A 22,879-nucleotide genomic window follows, 5' to 3' on the forward strand; every position below is an offset into this window, starting at 1 on the left:
GAGAATGCTAGAGGATTGGCTGAGTAAATACACGAGTGCTTAAAATGTGCCTGCCACACAGTAAGCACTCAGTAAGTATTATCTCTTACTACTGCCACTAACTAGAGAACAAGAAAGAAGTCCAGGTTTGATCTTTAGATCTATAAGTAGTCCAAATGCCTAGTAATTAAAACAACAGTGTGGACAAGCATGCAAAATGAAGAAAACCAAGTCGTGTTCCCCAGCACAAGAGAACAGGAACATTTGGGAAGTAAGTAGAGGAGGAAATCAGAGAGGTGATGAAAAAGGAATGTTCAGCAGTGCAGGAATAGACCTGAAAGTGAAAGAGCTCAAGGTCACTTTGAAGCCAAAGAAGAAAGAATTTCAAGAAGAATGGAGTGGTCAATGTCAATGCTGCAAATCCTCTCTGAGAACTGAGAAAGTATTCAAGGGATGAATGGAGCACCTGAGAAGTCCTTCATGGCTTTTACAGGTACCCATGACATAAACAGATGCCAGCGGTTGAAGGGAATATGAGGTGGAAGTACAGCGGCCTCACTCAAGATGAACTGGGATTGGAGAGGTAGGGCTAGAACACATACTTTCCGAAATAAACATAAACCACTGCTTCACCTATTAGAAGTCAAGTTATTTTAGACCCTGGTGTATTGCTTTCAGTGCTTTGATGAAATGCTAAATATCTTTAGATTCTAAACTCAATCCAAATCTGCAAATGACTCTGAATATGACAAGACACACTGTAATTTCCCATTGCTCTATAAATTTTACAGCAACCTTCAGTTAAATACCATAAAATCCAACCTGTATTAAATGTATATGTAAATATAAATTAGTCTGTATATGAACATTTATAGTCCAGTTTCTTAGAAAAACCCAAGATGCACATCAGTTAAGTTTGGATTCTTATTTAAGCACGTAACATCAAATATTTCTCTAATTTCAAGAAGAAAGCAGAGATAGTTGAGAAGAAGGTAAAAAGTTCACTTAAATATGAACCAGGGGAAAAAAACCTAAGAAGATAGTACAAGGACTACATAAACAAAGAGTTTGCATTTTTGCCAAAGCACTGAAACGCAGCAATTCAGTGAAGATAAAAAATCTATACTAACTCCCAGCACACATTTGGAACCCTTTCTCACCCTAAAAGATCCAGAAAGAGAAATTGGTCAAGACTTTGGTGAATACACAAACTGTTCTTAGGTTCTAACAACTGGGTGGGTTTCTCCACTTAACACTAGTCTCAATAGCAAGAGCAGATGCAATATAAAAGCTGTTCCAATATCTCAAATCCCAGAGAGGAACAATGAATATGTAACATGCTGGGTGCTAGTCACAGGAAATGCTAAGGCTAACGTTTCAGCTGCTTGACTCTCAATAAGGGTTTACATTTTGATGTATTATAAATATCATGCAGTATTTAACAGCATTTAGCCAAAAATATTTCAATGTGAAGCCTATAAAGTTGAAAAGAAATGACTATACCAGTCATTTTCAAAATAAAACAAGTGTAGAAGATAATACGCTGATTATTTAATGGAAGGCAGCTTCTTTAAATCCACTGGATATGTATTGCAAGTATGTACCATGATTAAAATTGATTAGATTATTTCAGATCACACAAAAACAAAAAATCTAGATGTTGTTTGCATAGATCTCTCTTTGGCTAACTAGATTTTCACCTTTAAAAGCTTATAGAGTTGAACAATGCCATTGGGGGAGGGGAAAAGAATCAAACAAGTCACTTCTGGAATAGATTATGAGGATCATTTGAGTATGTTTCTGTTAAGTTCCCACAATCAATTGGTATTCTTCAGGGACAATGAACTCTGCTGGAATTAACAGGTTCTGCTCTGCAACAGCCAGCTTGCAAATTTAGCTACAGATATTTAATCCATAGCTCATCTTCAAAAAGAAAAACAAGCCACTGCATAAGCATTACACTAGAAGTCATACAAAAAAAATCTATTAGTAATGCCACTTAGTACAAGCTCAGAATTTTAAATAACAGGAGCAAACCCAAACATCTATTAAGTTTTCCTCCGAAACACACATTTAAGCAACTAACACTAAGAATGTTTTGTTAAAGTAAGTGGGGGGGAAATGCTATTACCCTAGTTCTACGAATAAATGTAATAAGTGAATACAAGTGAATTATGATAGCTAGAAGGGAGAGAACGTTAGCAAATCCTGACCAGAAACAGAACTAATCTGGCTACAAAACCATTTTTCCTTCAAGCAAAATGATACCATTTAGGATCAAGCCTATATTCCAGAATATTTTCCAATGCCAAAAACAAGCTGTTCTCAGAAAAAGTCTGAGTGAGACAAAGATTGAGGACTAGATTCTAATCTGTAGTCCCCTCCAATATCTTACCATCTTATATCCTTAATATTGGACTGATTCATAAAATTGCCACTTTTGCATATCAGAAGTAGTCTAATATTGGCAATTTTATATGGTTCAACCTAAGAAAAATAACCAACAGAATAAGTAAAAGAGAGAGAGGGAGAAAATTTGCATCCAGGTAGAGTCAGGAGAAAGAGGCCATCTGCAGGTCATAAAATTGGCAGCATTTCTGACAGATATAGCACAGGTAAAACCAAAATATTTCAAGTATTGACCTGCAACTGCCCTGCATGAAAAATCAGTGGATCCCAGCATAAATAAGAAGATTCTGAGAGATTCTGTCAACAGCTCCTAATCTGGAGGGCCAAAGGCTGAAGCAAAGCTGAGTCTTGGGATTGATACTAATCACAGACTCTTCACCCTCATGGCTCTTGTGTGAGCCCCCTCTACAGAAGCCTCTCTGCCCATGTGACTGCTGCAGAGGCAGTCTCCCTAATGAAGCCATGCTGAAAGAGAGCCAAGCATAGCTGGCCTCACTGGACCACAAGCAGCAGGCAGCAGACCCAGTTTCCTTCTGAGGTAGCTGGACAGGCCACATCTCCTACCTGGCTTACAAGCCACAAAAAACAAAGCCAGATGCAGAAAGCCAGCCCCAGGCTCAGCAGCTTCATCAAAGAAACAGAAGACCCTTCATAGACGGGGCACTCATTTTCCAGATCTCCTCATAGCCCCAGCACCTCTTATAACCAGGGCACCTTCCCCAATTGCTGATCCCTGATTCTCATATAATCTTCCAGAATTTAATTCTCCAACAGAGGAACTAAGGAGAGATCCTAAGTCTCTATCAGCTAGCTTTCTGGTTTGCAAGCAACACAAACTGACTCTGGAGACTGTCTTGAACACGCAGAACTGAAGATCAGTTAAAAGTCCAGGCTTAACAAAGGACTGAAGGAAAATGAGAGGTCATGCTGCAGGGAACACAGAGATCTTATCACAGGAAGAGTCTTGCAAATGCAAGGTGCTGTCAGGAATGACCAGTAATCATTCTCTGTGTCTGCTTCCCTCCCTCCATCTGTCAGCCCTCACTTCACTCTCTAAAGATTCAAAGCCCTGGGAAATAATATGCTGATTAACTGAGTTCATAGCTGACTTGTCTGGGCTAGGGCAACAAGGAGGAGGATCTTATTTCTCTGGGTGAGAGACAACTTCCCAAAAGGAAATCCAGTAAAGTGGATGCCGATCAGCCACTAATAACTAATACCCACAGCAAGGAAACTGAAAGTATCTGGTTAGAAAAGAAAGAGATTCAAGGCAAGTTACATTATGTTTTGGGACAAATTCCAGGTGTGGATATAGCTGTTCTTGCTCACAAATTAAAAGGAGGAAAATACTTGGACTTATGAACAACAATACAAAAAGCACAGAAGTAAGGTTAGAACCAAACACTCAAAGCCAGAAAAGCCTCAATACCAGAGAGTACTGAACTGAGGGGGTAGCAGGGAAGACTCCTGGGAAAGATCTCCCAAAACACAGTAAATATAACCAATTAAAAATGCATATGAAAAAGAGAGACTAGATACATAATAACAAGGTGAACTGAAATTCTAAAACAAATGAAATAAAAGCAGTAGTGAATTAGTAAGTGCAGAACACATAAGCTAAAGAAACATTTGAATTGATAGATGGAAATCTTAATGAAAAGTTATATACACTTTAATATATAACAATGAAAATTTAAATTTTCATAAGTGAGCACAGGGGAAAAGTTATATTCAATGAAGCATTATATAAGACAGCTTTTTTTTTTAAGACCAAAGAGAAAAAAAACTATAATTAAAATTTCCCATTGTAGGGACTGAGCACAGTGGCTCATGCCTGTAATCCCAGCACTTTGGTAGTCTGAGACGGGTGGATTACCTGGGCCCAAGGGTTCGAGAACAGCTTGGGCAACATGGCGAAATCTCATCTCTACAAAAGATACAAAAATGAACCAGCATGGTGGCATGCGCCTGTAGTCTCAGCTACTGGAGAGCTGAAGTGGAGGATCACCTGAGCCCAGGAAACTAAGGCTGCAGTGAGCTGTGATCACACCACTGCACTGCAGCCTAGGAACATAGTGGGACCTTGTTTCAAAAAAAAAAAAAAAAAATTAAATATTGAAAGAAAAATCTCCCATTATAGAAGACTTCGGAAATAAAAATTACATATGATACCCAAGAGAAACACTCACAGCCTCAAATAAAAGTTAAAAAATACTAATGTATATCGGGATTTTAAAATGTGCTGGGCATTGTGCTAAGCATGGTGTTTGAGTTAATTCAATCCTCACAAAAAACAAATAAAATCGGTTCCAATATTATCCTCACTTGACAAATGAAGAAACTAAGGTACAGAGAAGTTAAATAACTTCCCTAGAGCCTCTCAGTAGATGGGACTTGGCAGAATTTGAACCTAGGCAGCCTGGTCCCAGTTTCCAGCCTTTAGAGCCACCAAGCTGACTGTCCTTCAAGTAAAAAGGACAGCAAATTCAAGCAAATGGACAACATAAGAGTGGTAGCATAACAGCATTAATTATAAAAAGGAGAAAAGATGGTGTCAATGATGATACATACAGTTTACAATGAAGAAAAATAAATACTAGTCTAGGAGTACCCAGAACCTTACAGTCTCTGCCCCACAGTAGGTGTTCAGGAAGTGTCTGTTGGATAAATGAATAAGCTAATATAGAAGCCAACAAAGATAATGTAAGAAGGGGAAAAAAGGGGCCGGGTGCGGTGGCTCACGCCTGTAATCCCAACACTTTGGGAGGCCGAGGCAGGTGGATCATGAGGTCAAGATCAAGACTATCCTGGTCAACATGGTGAAACCCCGTCTCTACTAAAAAATACAAAAAATGAGCTGGGCATGGTGGCACGTGCCTGTAATCCCAGCTACTCAGGAGGCTGAGGCAGGAGAATTGCCTGAACCCAGGAGGCGGAGGTTGCGGTGAGCCGAGATCGCGCCATTGCACTCCAGCCTGGGTAACAAGAGTGAAACTCCATCTCAAAAAAAAAAAAAGAAGGGGAAAAAAGAAAAAAAAGAAAAAAAAAATACAATACGCAAAAAATAAAAGCTGACAGGGGAACAGTAACAAAAAATAAGTACAGTTAGTTCTGCTATAAACGCTTGTTTTAAAAATGAGAATTAGTTCCAAAGTGATTGATTGTATGAGGAAATAAATTTTGCCTTATTTATGCACAATTTACTCTCCAAGAAACAGGAAATGAAGGAACAAAACTGCACTCAGCTAAGCAAAGCTGTGTAGGGAATACACAAGGCACACACACACACACACCATTAACATCTACCAGCTCTCTCAGTTCACCAAGGGTTGTGAGGCAGTCCTCCACATCTGCTATTCAACTTTCCAACAGATTTCAGATAATCTGCTTGCCACCACTTCTCAGTAATAACTTGAATCTATATTCCTTCTGATACATACTTCCACAAGCAAACTTTAGGTCTTTTTCAAGGTAAACTGGCATATTTATTTAAGCATTTTTTAACCAATTTAACACAGGTAAGACTGGATTAGCATCTTTACTAGGTTTCCATCTTTTGCATGTGTCTAAGTCACTAATGAAGTTTTTGAGTGCTGTGCCCTAACTGTATTTTTTCATGAACCCTGTGGTTTAATATTGCACAATTTTGCATAACATGGTTTTTAGGAATGTGTATGCAATATGAGAGCAGAACTGACTATACGAAGATAAAAATAGCAATTGTAAAATACTGAATTAGCAGATACCAAACTCCTATTCTAAAAACACCACCTTTTCAAATACCAGTAGAAGTTTCATGAACATTGATTACACATTAAGTCACAAAGAAAAATTCAAAAAATTCTAAAGGATAAAAAGTATACAGGCCAGGAGTGGTGGCTCACGCCTGTATTCCCAGCACTTTGGGACGCCAAGGTGAGAGGATCACTTGAGGTCAGGAGTTCAAGACCAGCCCGGCCAACATGATGAAACCTCATCTCTACCAAAAATACAAAATATAGGCCAGGCAAGGTGGTGGGCACCTGTAATCACAGCACTTTGGGAGGTTGAGGTGGGTGGATCACCTGAGGTCAGGAGTTCAAGACCAGCCTGACCAACATGGTAAAAACCCATCTCTACTAAAAATACAAAAATTAGCCAGGCATGGTGGTGGGTACCTGTAATCCCAGCTACTTGGGAGGCTGAGGCAGGAGAATCACTTGAACCCAAGAGGAAGAAGTTGCAGGGAACTGAGATTGCACCACTGCACTCCAGCCTGGGTGATAGAGCAAGACTCAGTCTCAAAAAAAAAAAGTATACGGTCCATACTCTATGGCCATAAGACATAAGACATTAAAGCTAGTTTAATATAACTGGGAAAAAATAGCACTTGCTAATTGAAAATTATTTTTCTAACATATTCAAGTCAAAAAGAAAACAGTTGTACGGTTATTGAATATTAGGGGGGAAATACAATAATGAGAAAATAACATATAAATTGGTAAAATATATGTAGATTCTAGGAGGGTAAGGTGGGCAAAAACCAACAAAATTAAGTAAATCAAAATGAAGAAAAAAATCAGATTCCCAAAAGAATTAACAAAAAAGCAAAAATAACTACAGATGGGATAAATTCTTAAATTCAGAAATAAACTGAGTAAAACAGCTACAAAATTATTTTATTAGAAAATATGAAGTATTTTGAAGTAGTAATGTAAGACCTAAAGACCTAATTTTTTTTTTTTAGAGTCAAGGTCTCACCCTGTCACCCAGACTTGAGTGCGGGGCATGATCACAGCTCACTGTAGCCTCCAATTCTTGGGCTCAAGTGATCCTCCTATATCAGTCTCCCAAGTCAATGAGATTATAGCCATTAGCCACTGTACTTGGCAAAATTTTTTTTAACCTTAAAACTTAATTTAAAAATTCCCTTCATAAAACAAACACGAAAGCCTATGTGGTTTAACGAAACAGCTATTAATGTCTGAAAGGTTGGAAACTAGTGTATCTAAACTATGGATTCAGAAATGCTGATGTAATCTGTTTGGCTGTGTATGTATATGTGTGTGTGTATGTGTGTGTGCGTGTGTGTTTATACAGGCATATGTGTGCATGTCCGTGTGTGTGTGTGTGTGTGTGTGTGTGTGTCTCATGCACATGTGTGCATGTCCAGGGATATTCTTCTAAACTGACAGCTAACATTTCAATGTAAAATCTCTACATATATTTCGGAAGTCTAGCTTGTCTTGAGTAACTGGAGGGATATCCTGACAACTCTGGTTCCAGTGGCAGCACATGACTAGAGAGGATGTGGCTAGCCCCTTTGGATGAGGTAGTTAATTCATCCCATTACCTATGGAAAATATACCCATCACTTAAAGTACCTTCCCAGCCCAACCTATAAGCATTTTAAGCCTGCTATCAGGAGAGGGGGGAAAAAAACTCCAATGGAAATTATAAAAAATCAATTATCCCCAAATTATCTTTAAATGTTTACACCAATTTTCATCAAAATCCAAAGAGATTACCTTTTTGATGGAGTATGAAGAATTTAACAAATTAATTATAAAGCACTTTGGGAAAATTAAATGTTCACTCATTGAAAGAACTTTTTAATATAGTTAACAATAATGCATTGTATATTTCTAAATAACTAAAAGAAGAGAACTGCAATGTTCCTAATATAAGAAAATGATAAATGTTTGAGGTAACAGATATCCCAATTACCCTGATTTGATCATTATACACTACATGCTTATGTTAAAATACCAGATGTACCCCATAAATATGTACAACTATTATGTATCCATAATAACTAAAAATATTTTTTTAAAAAGACAAGGGAAAATTTCAACTGTCAGTTAATGTAATATATCATAAAGGCACAACAATTATAGTCAAACACAAAAGTCCATGAAACAGGTTAAAATGCCCAGGAACTAGTGCACATTTAAATATAACAAAGATTACACTTCAAATCACTAGAAAAAAATGGACTAATTCAATCTTAAGGATTCGGGATGGCAAAGTGTGCAAAAGAGACATCCTCTAAAGCTGGACAGCCTGCACCACATGGAATACCAGCCTGCCCTGTGACCCTGGACAACTCAGTGTCCTGATGTGTAAAACAAGTAAAACAATTGTACCTATTTCACAGAATTGTTTACATTATCAGTTACAATTTGTAAAGTGCTTAGAACAGACTCTAACACAGCAAGTGCTGTATAAGTGACATTAGATAAATTAAACAATTCATTATAAGATAATTCTTAACTCCATGGATACATGGAGATCAGAAAACCTCCCATCATAACATTTTTTTCTAATTTTCAGTTTTCTTAAAAGCCAATGGTAAAATATGAAATGAGGAAGAAAATGCACTGTTTATTTGACCTCTAGATTAGAGAAAACTTTTTAAAACATGACAGCAAAACCAATATCTAAAGAAAATAGAATAACAGATTTGAGTACATAAATGTGCTAAAAGTGTGTATATCAAACACTAAAAGGCTACAATACAAATTTGAGGAAAAACACAAGCTAAGGAATATAAAGAGAGATAAATATTCCTACAAATCAGCAAGAAAAAGTACAATAAGCAAGTCACAAAAACCTTACCCTGTATGAGAAAATACAGAACATTGTTACCAATCAAAAATAGAAACTAAAATCAAATTTTTCAACCATCGAATTGGCCAATGATTTCAAAAATTCTATTGCTGACCAACAGGCAAAGAAACTGACACTCTCTATATAGAAGATTGAAAAATACACTAAAACAAACTATACAGGAGTCACTTTAATTATTTGCTTAAAAAAACCCTCAAAATATTAAGCCACTTTGACCTAGCAATTCCATTTGTGGCACAAAGTTGAAACATAGGATTTTTTTTCCCCCAAGGCAGAGTCTCACTCTGTCACCCAGGCTGTAGTAAAGTGGCACTATCTTAGCTCACTACAACCCTCTGCTTCCTGGGTCCAAGCAATTCTCGTGCCTGAGCCTCCTGAGTAGCTGGGATTACAGGCGTGAGCCACCATACCTGGCTCATTTTTTTGTATTTTTAGTAGAGAAGGGGTTTCACTATGTCAGCCAGGGTGGTCTTGAACTCCTGCCCTCAGATGATCTGCCTGCCTTGGCCTCCCGAAGTGCTGGGATTACAGGAGTGAGCTACTGTATCCAATGGAACACAGGATTTAAATGGAAAAGTTTCAAATGGCTTTTCAGCGATGAACCAAAATCAATGAAAATGGGATGTAAAGAAATATTTTAAGTTTCAGATATAAAGCTAAGAATTTTCACCATCTAAAAATTCAATACTTAGTTCATTGTACAATTAATCTTTAATATTACCAAATACCAAAAAAAGTTTTAAAACAAACCTTTTAACAGCATCCTTCTTCTGAATATCTATAATATCCCACCACTTTGAAAGGTAAGAGATCTCAGACCAAATAAACTTCCTCCGTGAGTCTTCTTTCAGTTTTAGGACCATGTTATTAAAAATATACTGAGTCTTGTCTCTAAAGTAGTCATTGAAAGTCTTCAACCAACCTAAATCAAGACACAAATATACCACAAAGATCTGATTTATACAGCTGATTTCAACTCAGTCACATTCCATTGCATTTCTTTCGACATCCTTAGAAGTTCCATTCATAGAAAGACATACTTTTAAATTTAACTAGTGTTTTCAATTAATGAAACTCCATTTTAGTTGTTGTGGGACTCAGAAACACACTAATATTAAAACAATGAAAATACTCTGAAAACAGCATAAATTCAGATAGAAACGAGAAAAATAAGATAGAGGACCTAAAGCCAAAAAGCAGTTATTTATATCTAATAAGTATAGTATCTAATTTAATTTTTTATCTGTAGTCTAAGGAATTTTTTTTGAACTTTATAAATCTAAACTGTGTTAACAAGTTGGCAGTACTGTTCTCATAATATGGAATCCAAATTTTTTCTTCTGATGCCACATCTAAAATTCTTCATCCATTAAATAAGTTAAACTAAGAAAAAAGAGATCGCAAGTATAAAGCTAGCAGCAGACCAATAAAGTAATTATCGCATCAATATGAATACTGAGAAGTAGAATTTTGCAAAACATAGGCATTTGTTCCCAAAGGCTATTCATTATTCAATTGCTTAGATCCACAAAGTAACACTAATCGAGCAACAATGCAAACACAAATATGTAAAGTTTTTCCAAAAGAGAATTGCAGACATTGACAGTTTGGTTCTCTGGTTTTTCCTTTACTTTTCAAATATCCTGGAAATTTTATCTAAAGATATTTGCAATTTGGCTATAAGAAACATTTTTAACACCAACAGGTCCAAATATAGCACCATAAAGCAGATTACTAAAATGGTCAAGCAAAAGCATACACAGCTACTAATTCCACCTACTAGTGGCAGACAAAGTAGTTCCGCTAAAAAATAACCCGTTCCCATCTAAGAAATCTTATAGGGAGAAGTTTCTATATATCCAGGCTGATCTATTGTTTCCAAATTTACATGTGAGAGAATTAAAGAGTAAGAGAGTACAAATGGCTGTTTCTTATCTATATATAGTTAATATATACACTATATTTGCTGGCAAAAAAAGAAAAAAGAAAAGCTTGCCAGAAGAGGGAAGACAAAACTATTCTGATGACATGAATATGAGCTTTTGAAAAGAGCACTGCAGCTATTATTCATTCCTCTTGCTTTAATTGAAATCTACTCATTCATCCTACAATTATTTACTGAACACCTACAATGTGGGACATATGGAGGTATGGGCCAAATAGAAATACATTATCAAATATTCTTTTTAGGACTTTCTTGATTTGGGGCACTTTTAACCTAGTTTCAACTTTTCCACATTTAACTAAAAAAGCTTGTGTCTATTTTTAAAACCTCAAAGATATTTCATGAAATAGTAGTCTGTAAAGAATCCCACCCAGCTTCACAAAAGTACTAACCTGGAGCACTGCCCTCAAAGCACTGAGCCAGGATCTACCTCTGGATTCCTAGGGAATAGCCCAGAAAACACAACAAACCCTTAAACAAGATGCCCTAACTCCCTGCTGACCATGCCAACACCACCAAGTTAAAAAAACAAGTGCTCAGAGCTGAGCCTGGAACATAAAATATGGTACTTGATAAATATAAGCTGCTATTACTATTATTATTATCATCATCATCATCATCAGCCTTTAATTGCCCTTTCCCCACATCTGTACAATTAAACCAGGTAAAAGGGAAATAAAAAAATATTTTGAAGGCCTAATTTTTAAAAGTATACAATTAAAACATTTATGTAAACTGCTCTACATCTTAAACATACTTTAGTTACCCAAAATTTCAGTTTGCACTGAATTTACTCTATGCCCTTGTTATGGACAGATCTGTGTCATATGCTGAAGTCTCACCAGCTCAAAATGTGACTGTATTTGGCAAACAGGATCTTTAAAGAGCAATTAAGGTAAAACGAGGTCATGATGATAGGCCATAATCCTATATGACTGACATAAGAAAAGGAGATGAGAACACAAGGAAGGCCATGCAAAGACACAGGGAGAACTCAGCCATCAACAAGCCAAGGAGAGATAACCTCAAAAGAAACCAATCCTGCCAACACCCTGATCTTGTACTTCCAGCCTCCAGAACTGTGAAAAACCAAATTTCTGTTGTTTAAGCCATGTAGTCTGGTACTTTGCTATGGCAGCCCTAGCAAACTTATTCAGTCCTAGAACAAAGTAGCATCATTACCATCCGAAAGTAAAGACTGCAATGTGAGAAGAATTTATTTTATCAAGTACCAACATAATATTTAACTGAATATACTCTATCTACTTACATATTATAAAACTGAGCTAAATTCAAATGTACATAAGTAAATCTATTTCTGTACCATGCTTTTATTATATACATGCAACAAGGACCATGTAAATTAAATGGTTCTGTTAGAATTATCATCTTTAAGATATCACATATACCTTTTACCTAAATTTTAGCAAAGGTCCAAACTAATTCCTAATTATCTGGCTATTAGCTAAAGAACTACAAATAGTGAAATGTCTCCAAATTAATTTGATAATAAAACTCAAATAATCTAGTATAAATGGCAAATTTTTAAGGACTAATCTTTATGAAGATCAATAAAAGTTTTTTTGTGTTTTTTTAAAGTATAATATTTATTTTCAACAATTTTAACCTGTGATAAGCGAATCAAGACCATTTCAAAGAAGAGTTTATCATAAGAGTTTTCACAGAGGAATGACTGTGACTGAGGAGCCCATTTAGCCCTCAACACTTCATTCACCCCTCAACAATCATGAGGAAAATATATCAAAGATATTCACGTCAGCCACAATACAAGCTCAGAGACGTCAACTTGAAAGCCTTTCAAAAAACCCATACTAATATCACCGCAATGCAGCATAATTAATGAAGAATGAACTGAAAGATAGCCTATTGCAGCTTTCTATATTGAGTAATATAACGTAAATTTGCTTTTATTGCTCTTACACAATAGAGTAATCAAGTATTCCCTTTTACACTGAATTGGTTATTTCGTTTTCTAAATTACTGTAAAAACTACAATTGTATATTAATGTGAGACCAAGCTGAAATACAGTATTTTATAAAAAGTGGTAGGGGGTGAATTTTTGTGACATTCCTACCTCTAGATCTAATAATCTTAGGACACTGAGTTGAAAACTGATTTACTTAAAGTGGTCAATTCATAGCTACTTTTCTTTCTCTTGAATATACTTGAAAATTGAACCAGGCCTAGAACAGCATTAAGAATATCTTCAATTTATTCTTTTCTACTCTAACACTACTGCCACCCATAAAAAAGCTAATAGCTATTTTAAATAAGTGGAGAAATATTTAAAACAAAGAGTGCATAATTACAAGTTCCACAAAACAGGCATAAACCCAAATTTGATACCACTATTTATTTTTTTAAGTTCTAAAATAAAAAAATCTAATAAAGTTGGAAACTCTATTGCTTATATTCAATGTCCATGAACAATTAAACACCTAGTAATTGTTCACTGACAAATCACAATTTATTTTTAAAATTTTGAGCTCTAAGTCATAGGTTGAAAATCTAGAAACGATGCTCTTCAAGAACATTTAGTTTTATTTTATTCAAGGGCATACACTAAGTACCACCATGAGGACATGGGCAAGAGGTACCTGGCCCTGAGTCCTGGATTCTAGAAGGACCTCCCTATTCTAACTATACCCCTTTCAACTAGATAAATCCATAGGACAAACTGACCCAGAGCGTGCCATGCCCTTCTGAGTACCAGAGTCCAGAAATCTGTCTAAACAGCCCCAAACCGGGAGCCTACTGGGACTCTAAGTCTTTCCCCAACAAGGCACTTAATCCTACAAATGTAAACCTCTCTAGCCTAAACAGTGGCCAAGAGGCTGTAGTTCACACGGGTGCAGACCTGGCATCAGGATCTCGTAAGGTAAGGTCCCTCCCGGTTTGGGACAGAGCCAGGTCTGGGAGGAGAAGATAGCTGGCCTACCCCATAGGCTGGATCCCCCCACACACACCACCACATTCCAATGGGGAACTAGAGCTAGAGCAATCTAAACCCACATTGGGTCTTCTAGATCACTGAGCTATTTCTCCAGGCAAGAAGAGAAGACCTATTTTTCTTTAGTAATTTATTACTTTGATTTGTAACTTTTAAATATTTAAACACAGGCTATGTGGGCCTCTGTGTACTTTGCCCCAGATCCTGCAAATTTTAGAAGTAGGCCTGAGCACACACTACCACTCAAACTTTAAACCAGCCAATTTCCATGAATCGAGCACCTACTGCAAACATACAAGAAGAGCAAGAGTTCAGTAAGTACTTAGTAAGATGAATGAAACGTATAGCCAAAAGGACTGGGAAAAAAGTACAAATGTAAATTTATTACTTCAACTAGAAATGAAACTAACGATAAAAAATACAACACTATTAGTTTTAATATGTTCACTGTCTGTTCTGATGCTAGCCTAATAATCATTGTCAAATATCTTTAAGTTTCCACAATGTTTGTATTTTAAGAGTATCTGTCAGCCCTAAGAAGATTAAAACACCTATCCCTAAAAAGGCATGCCACTCCACAAAGCACCGTTACACTGTTATGGTTTTAATTGCTGTAATAATGATGTTTTCCTTTTATTTTCATTTTTATTAATAATGATTTTTTAAGTATATTAATTTCACTCAAAAGCTAAATAAGCACCAACCTTCAGGAAAACATGAAAAGATTTTGAATCAAAAATAATTATTTTCAGATAAATAATACATTGGTAGTAACATTTAACTCATGCAAGTGAAGCCATACGGCTTATTTCCCATTTCAATGTGATAAATATCGCCAAATTTTTTAAATAAAGTTCATTAAAAACAGAAATATCAGCCAGGCACAGTGGCTCACGCCTGTAATCCCACAACTTTGGGAGGCCGAGGCAGGTGGATCATGAGGTCAGGAGTTCAAGACCAGCCTGGCCAACATGCTGAAACCCCGTCTCTACTAAAAACATAAAAATCAGCCAGGCATGGTGGCAGGCGCCTGTCATCACAGCTACTTGAAATGCTGATGCAGGAGAATCCCTTGAATCCAGGAAGCAGAGGTTGCAATGAGCTGAGATTACACCATTGCACTCCAGCCTGGACCACAGGAGCAAAACTCCATCTCCTGAAAAAAAAAAAAAAAAAGTAACAGAAATAGCCTTTGTTCTAATAATTAATTTTCTTTTTTTAAAATTTTAGATTCAAAAGGTACATTTGCAGGTTTGTTCCAGAGTATACTGCATGATGTTGTGATTTCGGCTTCTATTGATCCCATCACCCAGTGAACAATAGTACCCAACAGGTAGTTTTTCAACCCTTACCCCTTTCCCTCACCCTCCTTTTGGAATCCCTGATGTCTACTGTTCTCATCTAGCAATGAAGTTATTTTCTATCAACAAATCATAAACAGGTCTCTTCCATCACTTGTTAATCCTTCAATATTCAACCGCATCTTCCAGTCATATATTTAAGGGGCAACATACAATCTTAAATGGTATTATGATTATTCAAACATACTGCTGATTAATTTTAATTCCAACATTTCTACTATAGTTAAGCTTGCTTTTCCTCCCTGATAAACTGTGAAAAACTTTTAATTAACCTTCTGGTTTATTCATTCAAACATGTACCTTGCATCTAGTAAGGGCACAGCAATAAAGCAAAGCTAAATGAAAACAGAGTCAACAGTGAAAATATGAAAAAAATGCTATGGAAATAAAGAAATGGTAAAATCCTAACAAAAGAAAAGAAGAAAGATTCTTAGATTAGTCATCATCTGGATAGATAAAAAGGTTGGTAGTTCCAAATAGAGGGAAGAGCATATGGAAAACACAGGCAGTTGGGTATAGTTGCACTGCAGGGTACATGATACGAATATGGTGAGAAATAGAAATAAAAATAGAAGTGGGAGACAGATCATTGAAAACCTTCTAAACCATTTCTTACAGAGAACTTTGGAGGAAGGACATTAGGGTTGTCTGTCCTGTACTTTCAAAAATAACTGTACTAAGAGTATGAAGACTAAAAAGGCAAAATAGAAGCAGAGAAACAGAAAATGAGACCACTGCAAAATTCTGTAAAAAATGGTTACGGACTGAAGTAGAAATAAGAGGTCAAGGAGACAAAATGAAGAGAAATTAGTAACCGACTGAAGTTTCCAAGAGAGGGTAAGAAGAGAGTCACAGGTGAAGCTGAGGCTTCCAGAGACCTGTGAGCCTTGGAAAACCTATAAACCTGATTCCTCTAAATGCTTTTAAACCCAGGTTTCTAAAATAATCTAACCAATTTTCCCAGTTGATTCAGTATCACTTAATAGTTATCTAAGCTTATCAGCTTTAATTTCCTGAAGTTGTTTGAGAGAGATCATTTTTTGAATCCATATACAGATGTTTTCACTGGAAATTTTACCCCACACCAGAGGAACCTATTTGCATTATTGTTAGAACAGCAGGCATTTTGTTCATCCTGCAGCTGTCTATGTGTATAGGTACAATGTCCAACTGTGACTCCTTATTATATTGCTTTTCTAAGTACTCCTTAAAAGCCCTACATATTTTGATATCTGATAGCTGCAATTGTGTGATCAATCTCCAAGATAATTTCCAAATCTGTGCTACAGTTTCTCCCCCCCTTGTTAATGATCCAATCTATGAGCATCTAACACTGACTGACAATACTTCAGGCATAATAAGTCTTTCCCAGAGTTTGGTTATTTGAAATAAGAAAATTGTCTAAAATATGAGAGACACTGTTAGAAGGAAAAGTGATTTTTTTTGATGGGTTACTCTTAGGGTACATGATGGGGCTACTTAGCCTTAGACAAATACTGGGCAAATTATCAAAGTTTCTAAAGGAAATCACCTTAAAGGCTGGAAAATATTGCCAGGCATGGTGGCTCACACCTGTAATCCCAGCACTTTGGAAGGCCAACTCAGGCGATCACTTGAGGTCCCAAGTTCAAGACCAGCCTGGCCACATGATGAAATCCCCATCTCTACTAAAAATACAAAAAAAAAAAAATTAGCCAGGCAGTGTGGCACATGCCTGTAATCCCAGCTGCTCAGGAGACAGAGGCAGGAAAATTGCTTGAACCCAGGAGGCTGACGTTGCAGTGAGCCGAGATGGTGCCACTGTACTGCAGCCTGGACAACAGAGCAAGACCCCATCTCAAAAAAAAAAAAAGGGGGGGGGGCTGAAAAATATAGCTTGTAAATCACTTTCTAATTGCAGAAAGTGTAGCAATGAGGAAAACCACTCACCATCTAATGTACTGATGTAGTATTTAAGGACAGAAACATTCATTTCAATAAAGACAAATCAGAAAAAATCAGAAGGAAAACAAGAATAGGAGATAGTGCAGTGAGATGTACACTTTTGCAAGATAGTTGAAAAAAATCTTTTCTATGATTAATAAAACTAAAGTAATTGACATTTGGCTTGGAGACACATAAAGACTTTCCTCCTAGAGGCTCAGCCTGTGGTTTCCAAAGAATTATCCACAAAAGGTAATATATTAAAAACTGTTACAAGTTCAGGTTCTGGAACAAGATCACTTAATTTCAAACCTTTAGCCCTGCCATGAACAGGTCACTTATGCGCTCTCCTGCCACTTCTCCCACATCTATGAAGGGAGGGTAATTACAGGACTCTGTCATAAAGTTACTGAGAGAAGTGATGGATGTGATATATGCAAAATGCCTAGAATAGTGCAATAGAACATAATAATTCCCTAAGTGTTAGTAATTATTTGTATCACCAGGGTACTGGTGAGTTTTGAAACACCCAGGCTTGAAGGATAGACAAAGGTAACTGAAATGAGGAGAAGAAAGAGCTATTTAATGATCATCTATCTTTCTCAACAGCTGCTTAACATATGTGCCCCTCAAGGAATAAAGTCCAATGAGAGACCAAATCATCGACCCTTCCTCTAAAAAGGAATCTCAATACACATATTCTATATATCTCTTAAAGAATTCTAGATAGCCATATAAGTATTTAACTCTTAAGTGCTACAGTTTTCTTAACAATTAAGGTTGTCAGATAAAATGCAGAGCCAAGTTGAATTTGAATTTCAGATAAATAACAAATAAATGTTTAGTATAAGCATGCACCATGTGATATTTGGGACACACACACACACACACACACACACACTCAAAAACTACTCATTGTTATTGAAAATTCAAGTTTAACTGAGCAGTCTGTATTTTTATTTGCTAAATATGACAACCCTATTAACAATTCAAAGTGCAGATAAATGTGTTAAATTGGCTAATCCCACAATGTAAGAAGAAAAGAAATAGAATAATTTGAACTAAATAAAGTATCTTAAGAGGTAATATGGTAAATGGAAAGAACACAGAGTTTACAGTCAGGCAATCCTGAGCTTCAATTTACCAACCTCTGAAAATTTATAATTAAATTGACTAACTTTAAACAACTTATTATATCCTACCTTAGCCTCGTTGACCTCACCTGTTAAATGTGGCTTAATTTATCACTTTTCAGGGTTACATAAAGAATTACACAAAGTAAAAAGTAACAAACACCTGTCATTCCCCTGATGCAGGACAGGCAATGAATGCCAGATCTCATTTGTTCCTCATACTATTTTAGCTCCAGAAACTACAATTTCTCATCATGGCAGTCAAAACCAAACAATCCACTTCACCCTGTAGTATCTAAACCAAATAAAACACTCCCCAAACAGTGTTCATATATGACTTCTTCTGATGACCACCTCATTCTGAACTGTAAAGTTCTGTTATCAATCAGACTTCTAAGTCTCCACCACCTTTTATCAATATTGTCCAACCCACGGCCCCGCAGGCTGCATGTGTCCCAGGACAGCTTTGAACGCGCCTCAACACAAATTTGTAAACTTTCTTAAAACATCATGAGATTCTTTTTGTGACTTTATTTTTTAGCTCATCACCTATTGTTAATGTTAGTGTATTTTATGTGTGGCCCAAGACAATTCTTCTTCCAATGTGGCCCAGCGAAGACAAAAGATTGGATGCCTCTGACAGAGACATTAGCCAACTATGGCTGACCAGAACTGTTTTCAAATTTTAACTATACTTGAAATATTTCAATAGAAATATTTGAAAATATTACACTGATTTCCTCATGTTTTTATGCTTTTATTTTTTTATAAACTTTGTTACAGTAAGGATACATAATTATAATACTATATGCAAACATGTTTTCTTAATTTTACACACACAAAAAAGCTGAAAAGTCCTAATAACCCTCTGAGTCAATAAAAAATTCTGCAGAAGAATTGCAAAGGCACAAAAAAAAATTATTTTCCAGTGTAACTCTTGGGTCTAGGTCTTCCTACTACTTTAGAGTCATGCCACAAGGGGGATTATTTTCTAATGCTCATTTTACAAATTGCTTAACTAACAATATGCTGTCCAACCTTCTACTTAGTACACCTTATCTTCTCTCTACACGCTGCGATTTCTTTGAAGTAAAATTAACCTAATATTTTAGCAGTTTAACTAGTGGAAAGCAAAGAATTAAGATTGTAGATACAAAGGTGCTGTAATTGTGTTTTAATCAGCTTATTAAATACAACATGAACATGTATCAATCAACTAACATTTAATTTCATGGTCTATGATTCAAAACTTTCAAAAGCATAACAGTACAAAGTTATAAGCATTTACTTCACAATTCCTTTCCAGTTCTGTTTTTACTCATGTAAACCTCTTAAATATTTTATGACAACTGTTACATCTTTTCAGACTGTAATATAATTTGGAATTTTTTTAAGATACAAACATTTTGAAATTTACCTTTTCTTGAAGGATATTACCAACTCAGTGCAAAAAGAAAAATATCTATGTATAGAAAAACACAGCAACACAAATTCACAAAGTTAGGGAACCAAATATAGAAATTTTTAAAAAATCTATTTCAAATACTTCTAACCCCAATAGACAAAAAAATCCACCAATGAAACAAACTACTAAGCTAAACCTTGTTTTAAATTGTTGTTGCAGAAAATGCAAACAAATCTCTATAAATCTCACTCAGAAAGAAAACTAACTGCACATTCATTTAGGAGTATTATACAAAGATTTTCCATCACAGAGTCACATTTTAACTTGGACTGTATGTGAACAGACTTTTCTCTTTTTCCTCTATTAAAAAGAATGGCTTTTCATTGTACATAATTCAATTTTTCACAGAATAATTTAGTTTATCAATATTTTACTTTTGTTAAGGAAGAGTGAAAATTATTAAGTCAGTGGATTCTTCTCTCTAACATTTTGCTTGACAGCAAAAATCACTGTAATTTTAAAAGGTCTGTTTCTGACAATTATTTTTTCCAAGTGTAGGGTGTGAGAGTCAGGGTTATTAACATCTTTTACTAAGACAAAAAGATTCAGCTGTAGTTACTAGGATACCAAAAGAGATTATAGACAGGAATACTTATTAGGGATGTCTACTCAGAAAATGACCTACTAAGCAGGAATAGTAATGCAAACAAACAAAAGAAATCTAAAAAACAAGGCCAACCTCTGCCTTCAAAGAACTTATTATTGCTTGTTTTTAGTATATAAAATTACAAAAGAGTACGTTAAATAAGTTGTTTTTATTAAGAATAGAAATAAGTAGCCATCAGGAAGGAGGGAACTTAAAAGTGTAGGCAAGGAATAAGTTAAATGTTTCATTAGTTCATTAACTTATTTAACCAAACTCTAATGACTCAGTACTATGTGCCAGTCATGGTTCTAGGTGTTCTCAAGACAGCAGTGAATAAAACAAAGTTCCAGCCCTCAATGAGCTAACATTCTAGTGAGGAGACCAAGTTAAAGTGCTGTAAATGTTTATATCTGTGCAGACTTGCAAGCATGGGGGTGTGTGTGTTCAGTACAAGTATGCAGTGGAGGGGCTTGGAAAAAGGTCAAAGAAGCCTTACAAATTTGGCAATTATTCTATACGCTAAGTGCTCAGCTAGACCATGAGGAGAGTATGTTTAATAGGAGGCATATGTTCTTTGCCACTAGAATTTACTCTAGTGGGAGATTCAGATAAATTGTCAGGAAAGTATTCCGGTGCCCCTTGTTAGCTGTGTAACCTGGTAACACCTTCATCGCGAATCGTGGCACTAAGCTTCATGGGTAGGCACTAAATGTTTGTAAAACATTTGGCATTCTGCCTGGTAAACCATAGATTTTATTATTAGAGTCACGTGCCCATGTATGGAATAACAAGAAATGAGATTGGTGAAAATTAAAAATGGCAGAAAAGGGGGAAAAAAACAAAGGTCTTAAAAAAATCAAGAAAAGGGAAGAAGTGGGTTTTATATGAGGAAGACTCTAAAGACACACTTCGAAGTATATTTATAAGCCTACAAGGAAAATTATACTATGGGATCACATCACTCTCCCAAATAAGCAACAAAAATTAAACTATACATGATTGGCAGAAAGAGAGGGGAGAAAAATTTAGATACTACAAGTAACTCTGCCGCCGTTTCACTCAATAATTGAATATTCAACAGTGATTATGAGATTTATAGAGAAAAAAAACTCTGCAGTGCCATAAGCAGTCTCAGATCCCACATTGTCAACTGTGAGCACCTCACCCCATTGAGTGTGAGTCTAGTAATCAAAGATACATGTTTTTCATATGCATCCCCTAAATGCAAATATACTAACTAATCTGTACTCAAGTGAATAAATAGCAAAAGAAATTTGGATTAGATGTAATTTTCATCACCTTTTATAATTACTTTATAACTAACTCTGGCTTAAGATGCTACTCCACCTATATGATCTCCGTTTTACAGATACACAAATCAATGTGCCCAAGGACACAGGCAATACACAGCAGAGCCAAGATACCTGCCTCATTCTGCCTGGCTCCAAATCCCTGAAGTCTTTCCATAATCCCCTGCCTTCCCTGAGTTTGGATTTAAAAGGTACAGGCTAATATTAAGGAGAAAGACAATCTAAAATATATATGGAAAAAAAAAACAAAAGATTAACAGGTATTTGTAGGAAAAGGTAAAGGTATTAAGACCAAAGATAGGGAAACCAAGTCAGAAGCTGATGTTTAGCTCATCACAAATTTCCAGAATACTGATTTCATACATTTTACATGTCAGTGCATACTAAATATTTAACTGTTCTAGAAATCTGAGCATTTAAATATCCAAGCTCACAGACTACCTCTCATACCCAAAAGCAACAAACACACATGCGCACACACACACAAACACAGACACATACACACACACACACACACACACACACACACACACAGTGCTTCACTAAAGCATGTGTCCAGACCTAAAGTAACATGTTCTATTGTCTTAGAAATAGAAAAATTGGAATATCTGCCAATAAACTAATGGGAAAAAAATGTAAGTAGAAGATAAATGAATGCTGGAAGCAAAGAGAAAAAAACCTTTGAAGTATTAAGTGACTAGTGCTTCTGACAGTAATCATGAAATCGAGATATTAAGAAAAGTAACATACTCCTTCAAAAGAAATCTTTGGAAATACACCCTCCCCCACCAAAAAAAAAATGCTGCAACTAAATTCACTGGGCATTCAATCTGTGCCTGTGTACTCAAACTAACAAATATTTATGTCAAATCCTATGTTCCATTACAACTGAAACAATTTCTCCTCATCTTCTGGGGGGGAGCAAAAAAAATCTGTGGCCCCAGTAAATAAAAGCCATCATGTAGTAACAATAATGATAGCAGCTACTGTTGTGCCACACACAATTCTTTTACACTTCACCATATTGAAACAGATACTATTATCCTGATTGTACCAGAGAAAAAACTTGGTCTTAGAGGACTAAGTAACTTGCCTAAAGTCATCTAACTAACACTAATAAATAGAGAGCACTGAGACTCACATTTGTATCTGCCTGAAACAAATAAACACCAAGGCTCTTAAATCAC

General features: G+C 36.0%; 1 protein-coding gene across 2 annotated transcripts in view; it reads right to left on the reverse strand.

The window, feature by feature from the left end:
* Positions 1-22,879, reverse strand: part of MAN2A1 (mannosidase alpha class 2A member 1) — a 189,210-nt gene that overhangs the window by 132,685 nt on the left and 33,646 nt on the right. For both annotated transcript variants that reach the window (XM_002806611.6, XM_035291114.3), the window contains one exon: positions 9,748-9,919. In XM_002806611.6, coding sequence (XP_002806657.2) covers positions 9,748-9,919 — 172 coding nt within the window. The remainder of the gene's footprint in view (positions 1-9,747; positions 9,920-22,879) is intronic.

This window comes from Callithrix jacchus, chromosome 2, assembly GCF_049354715.1.
Source record: "Callithrix jacchus isolate 240 chromosome 2, calJac240_pri, whole genome shotgun sequence".
NCBI lineage: Eukaryota > Metazoa > Chordata > Mammalia > Primates > Cebidae > Callithrix > Callithrix jacchus.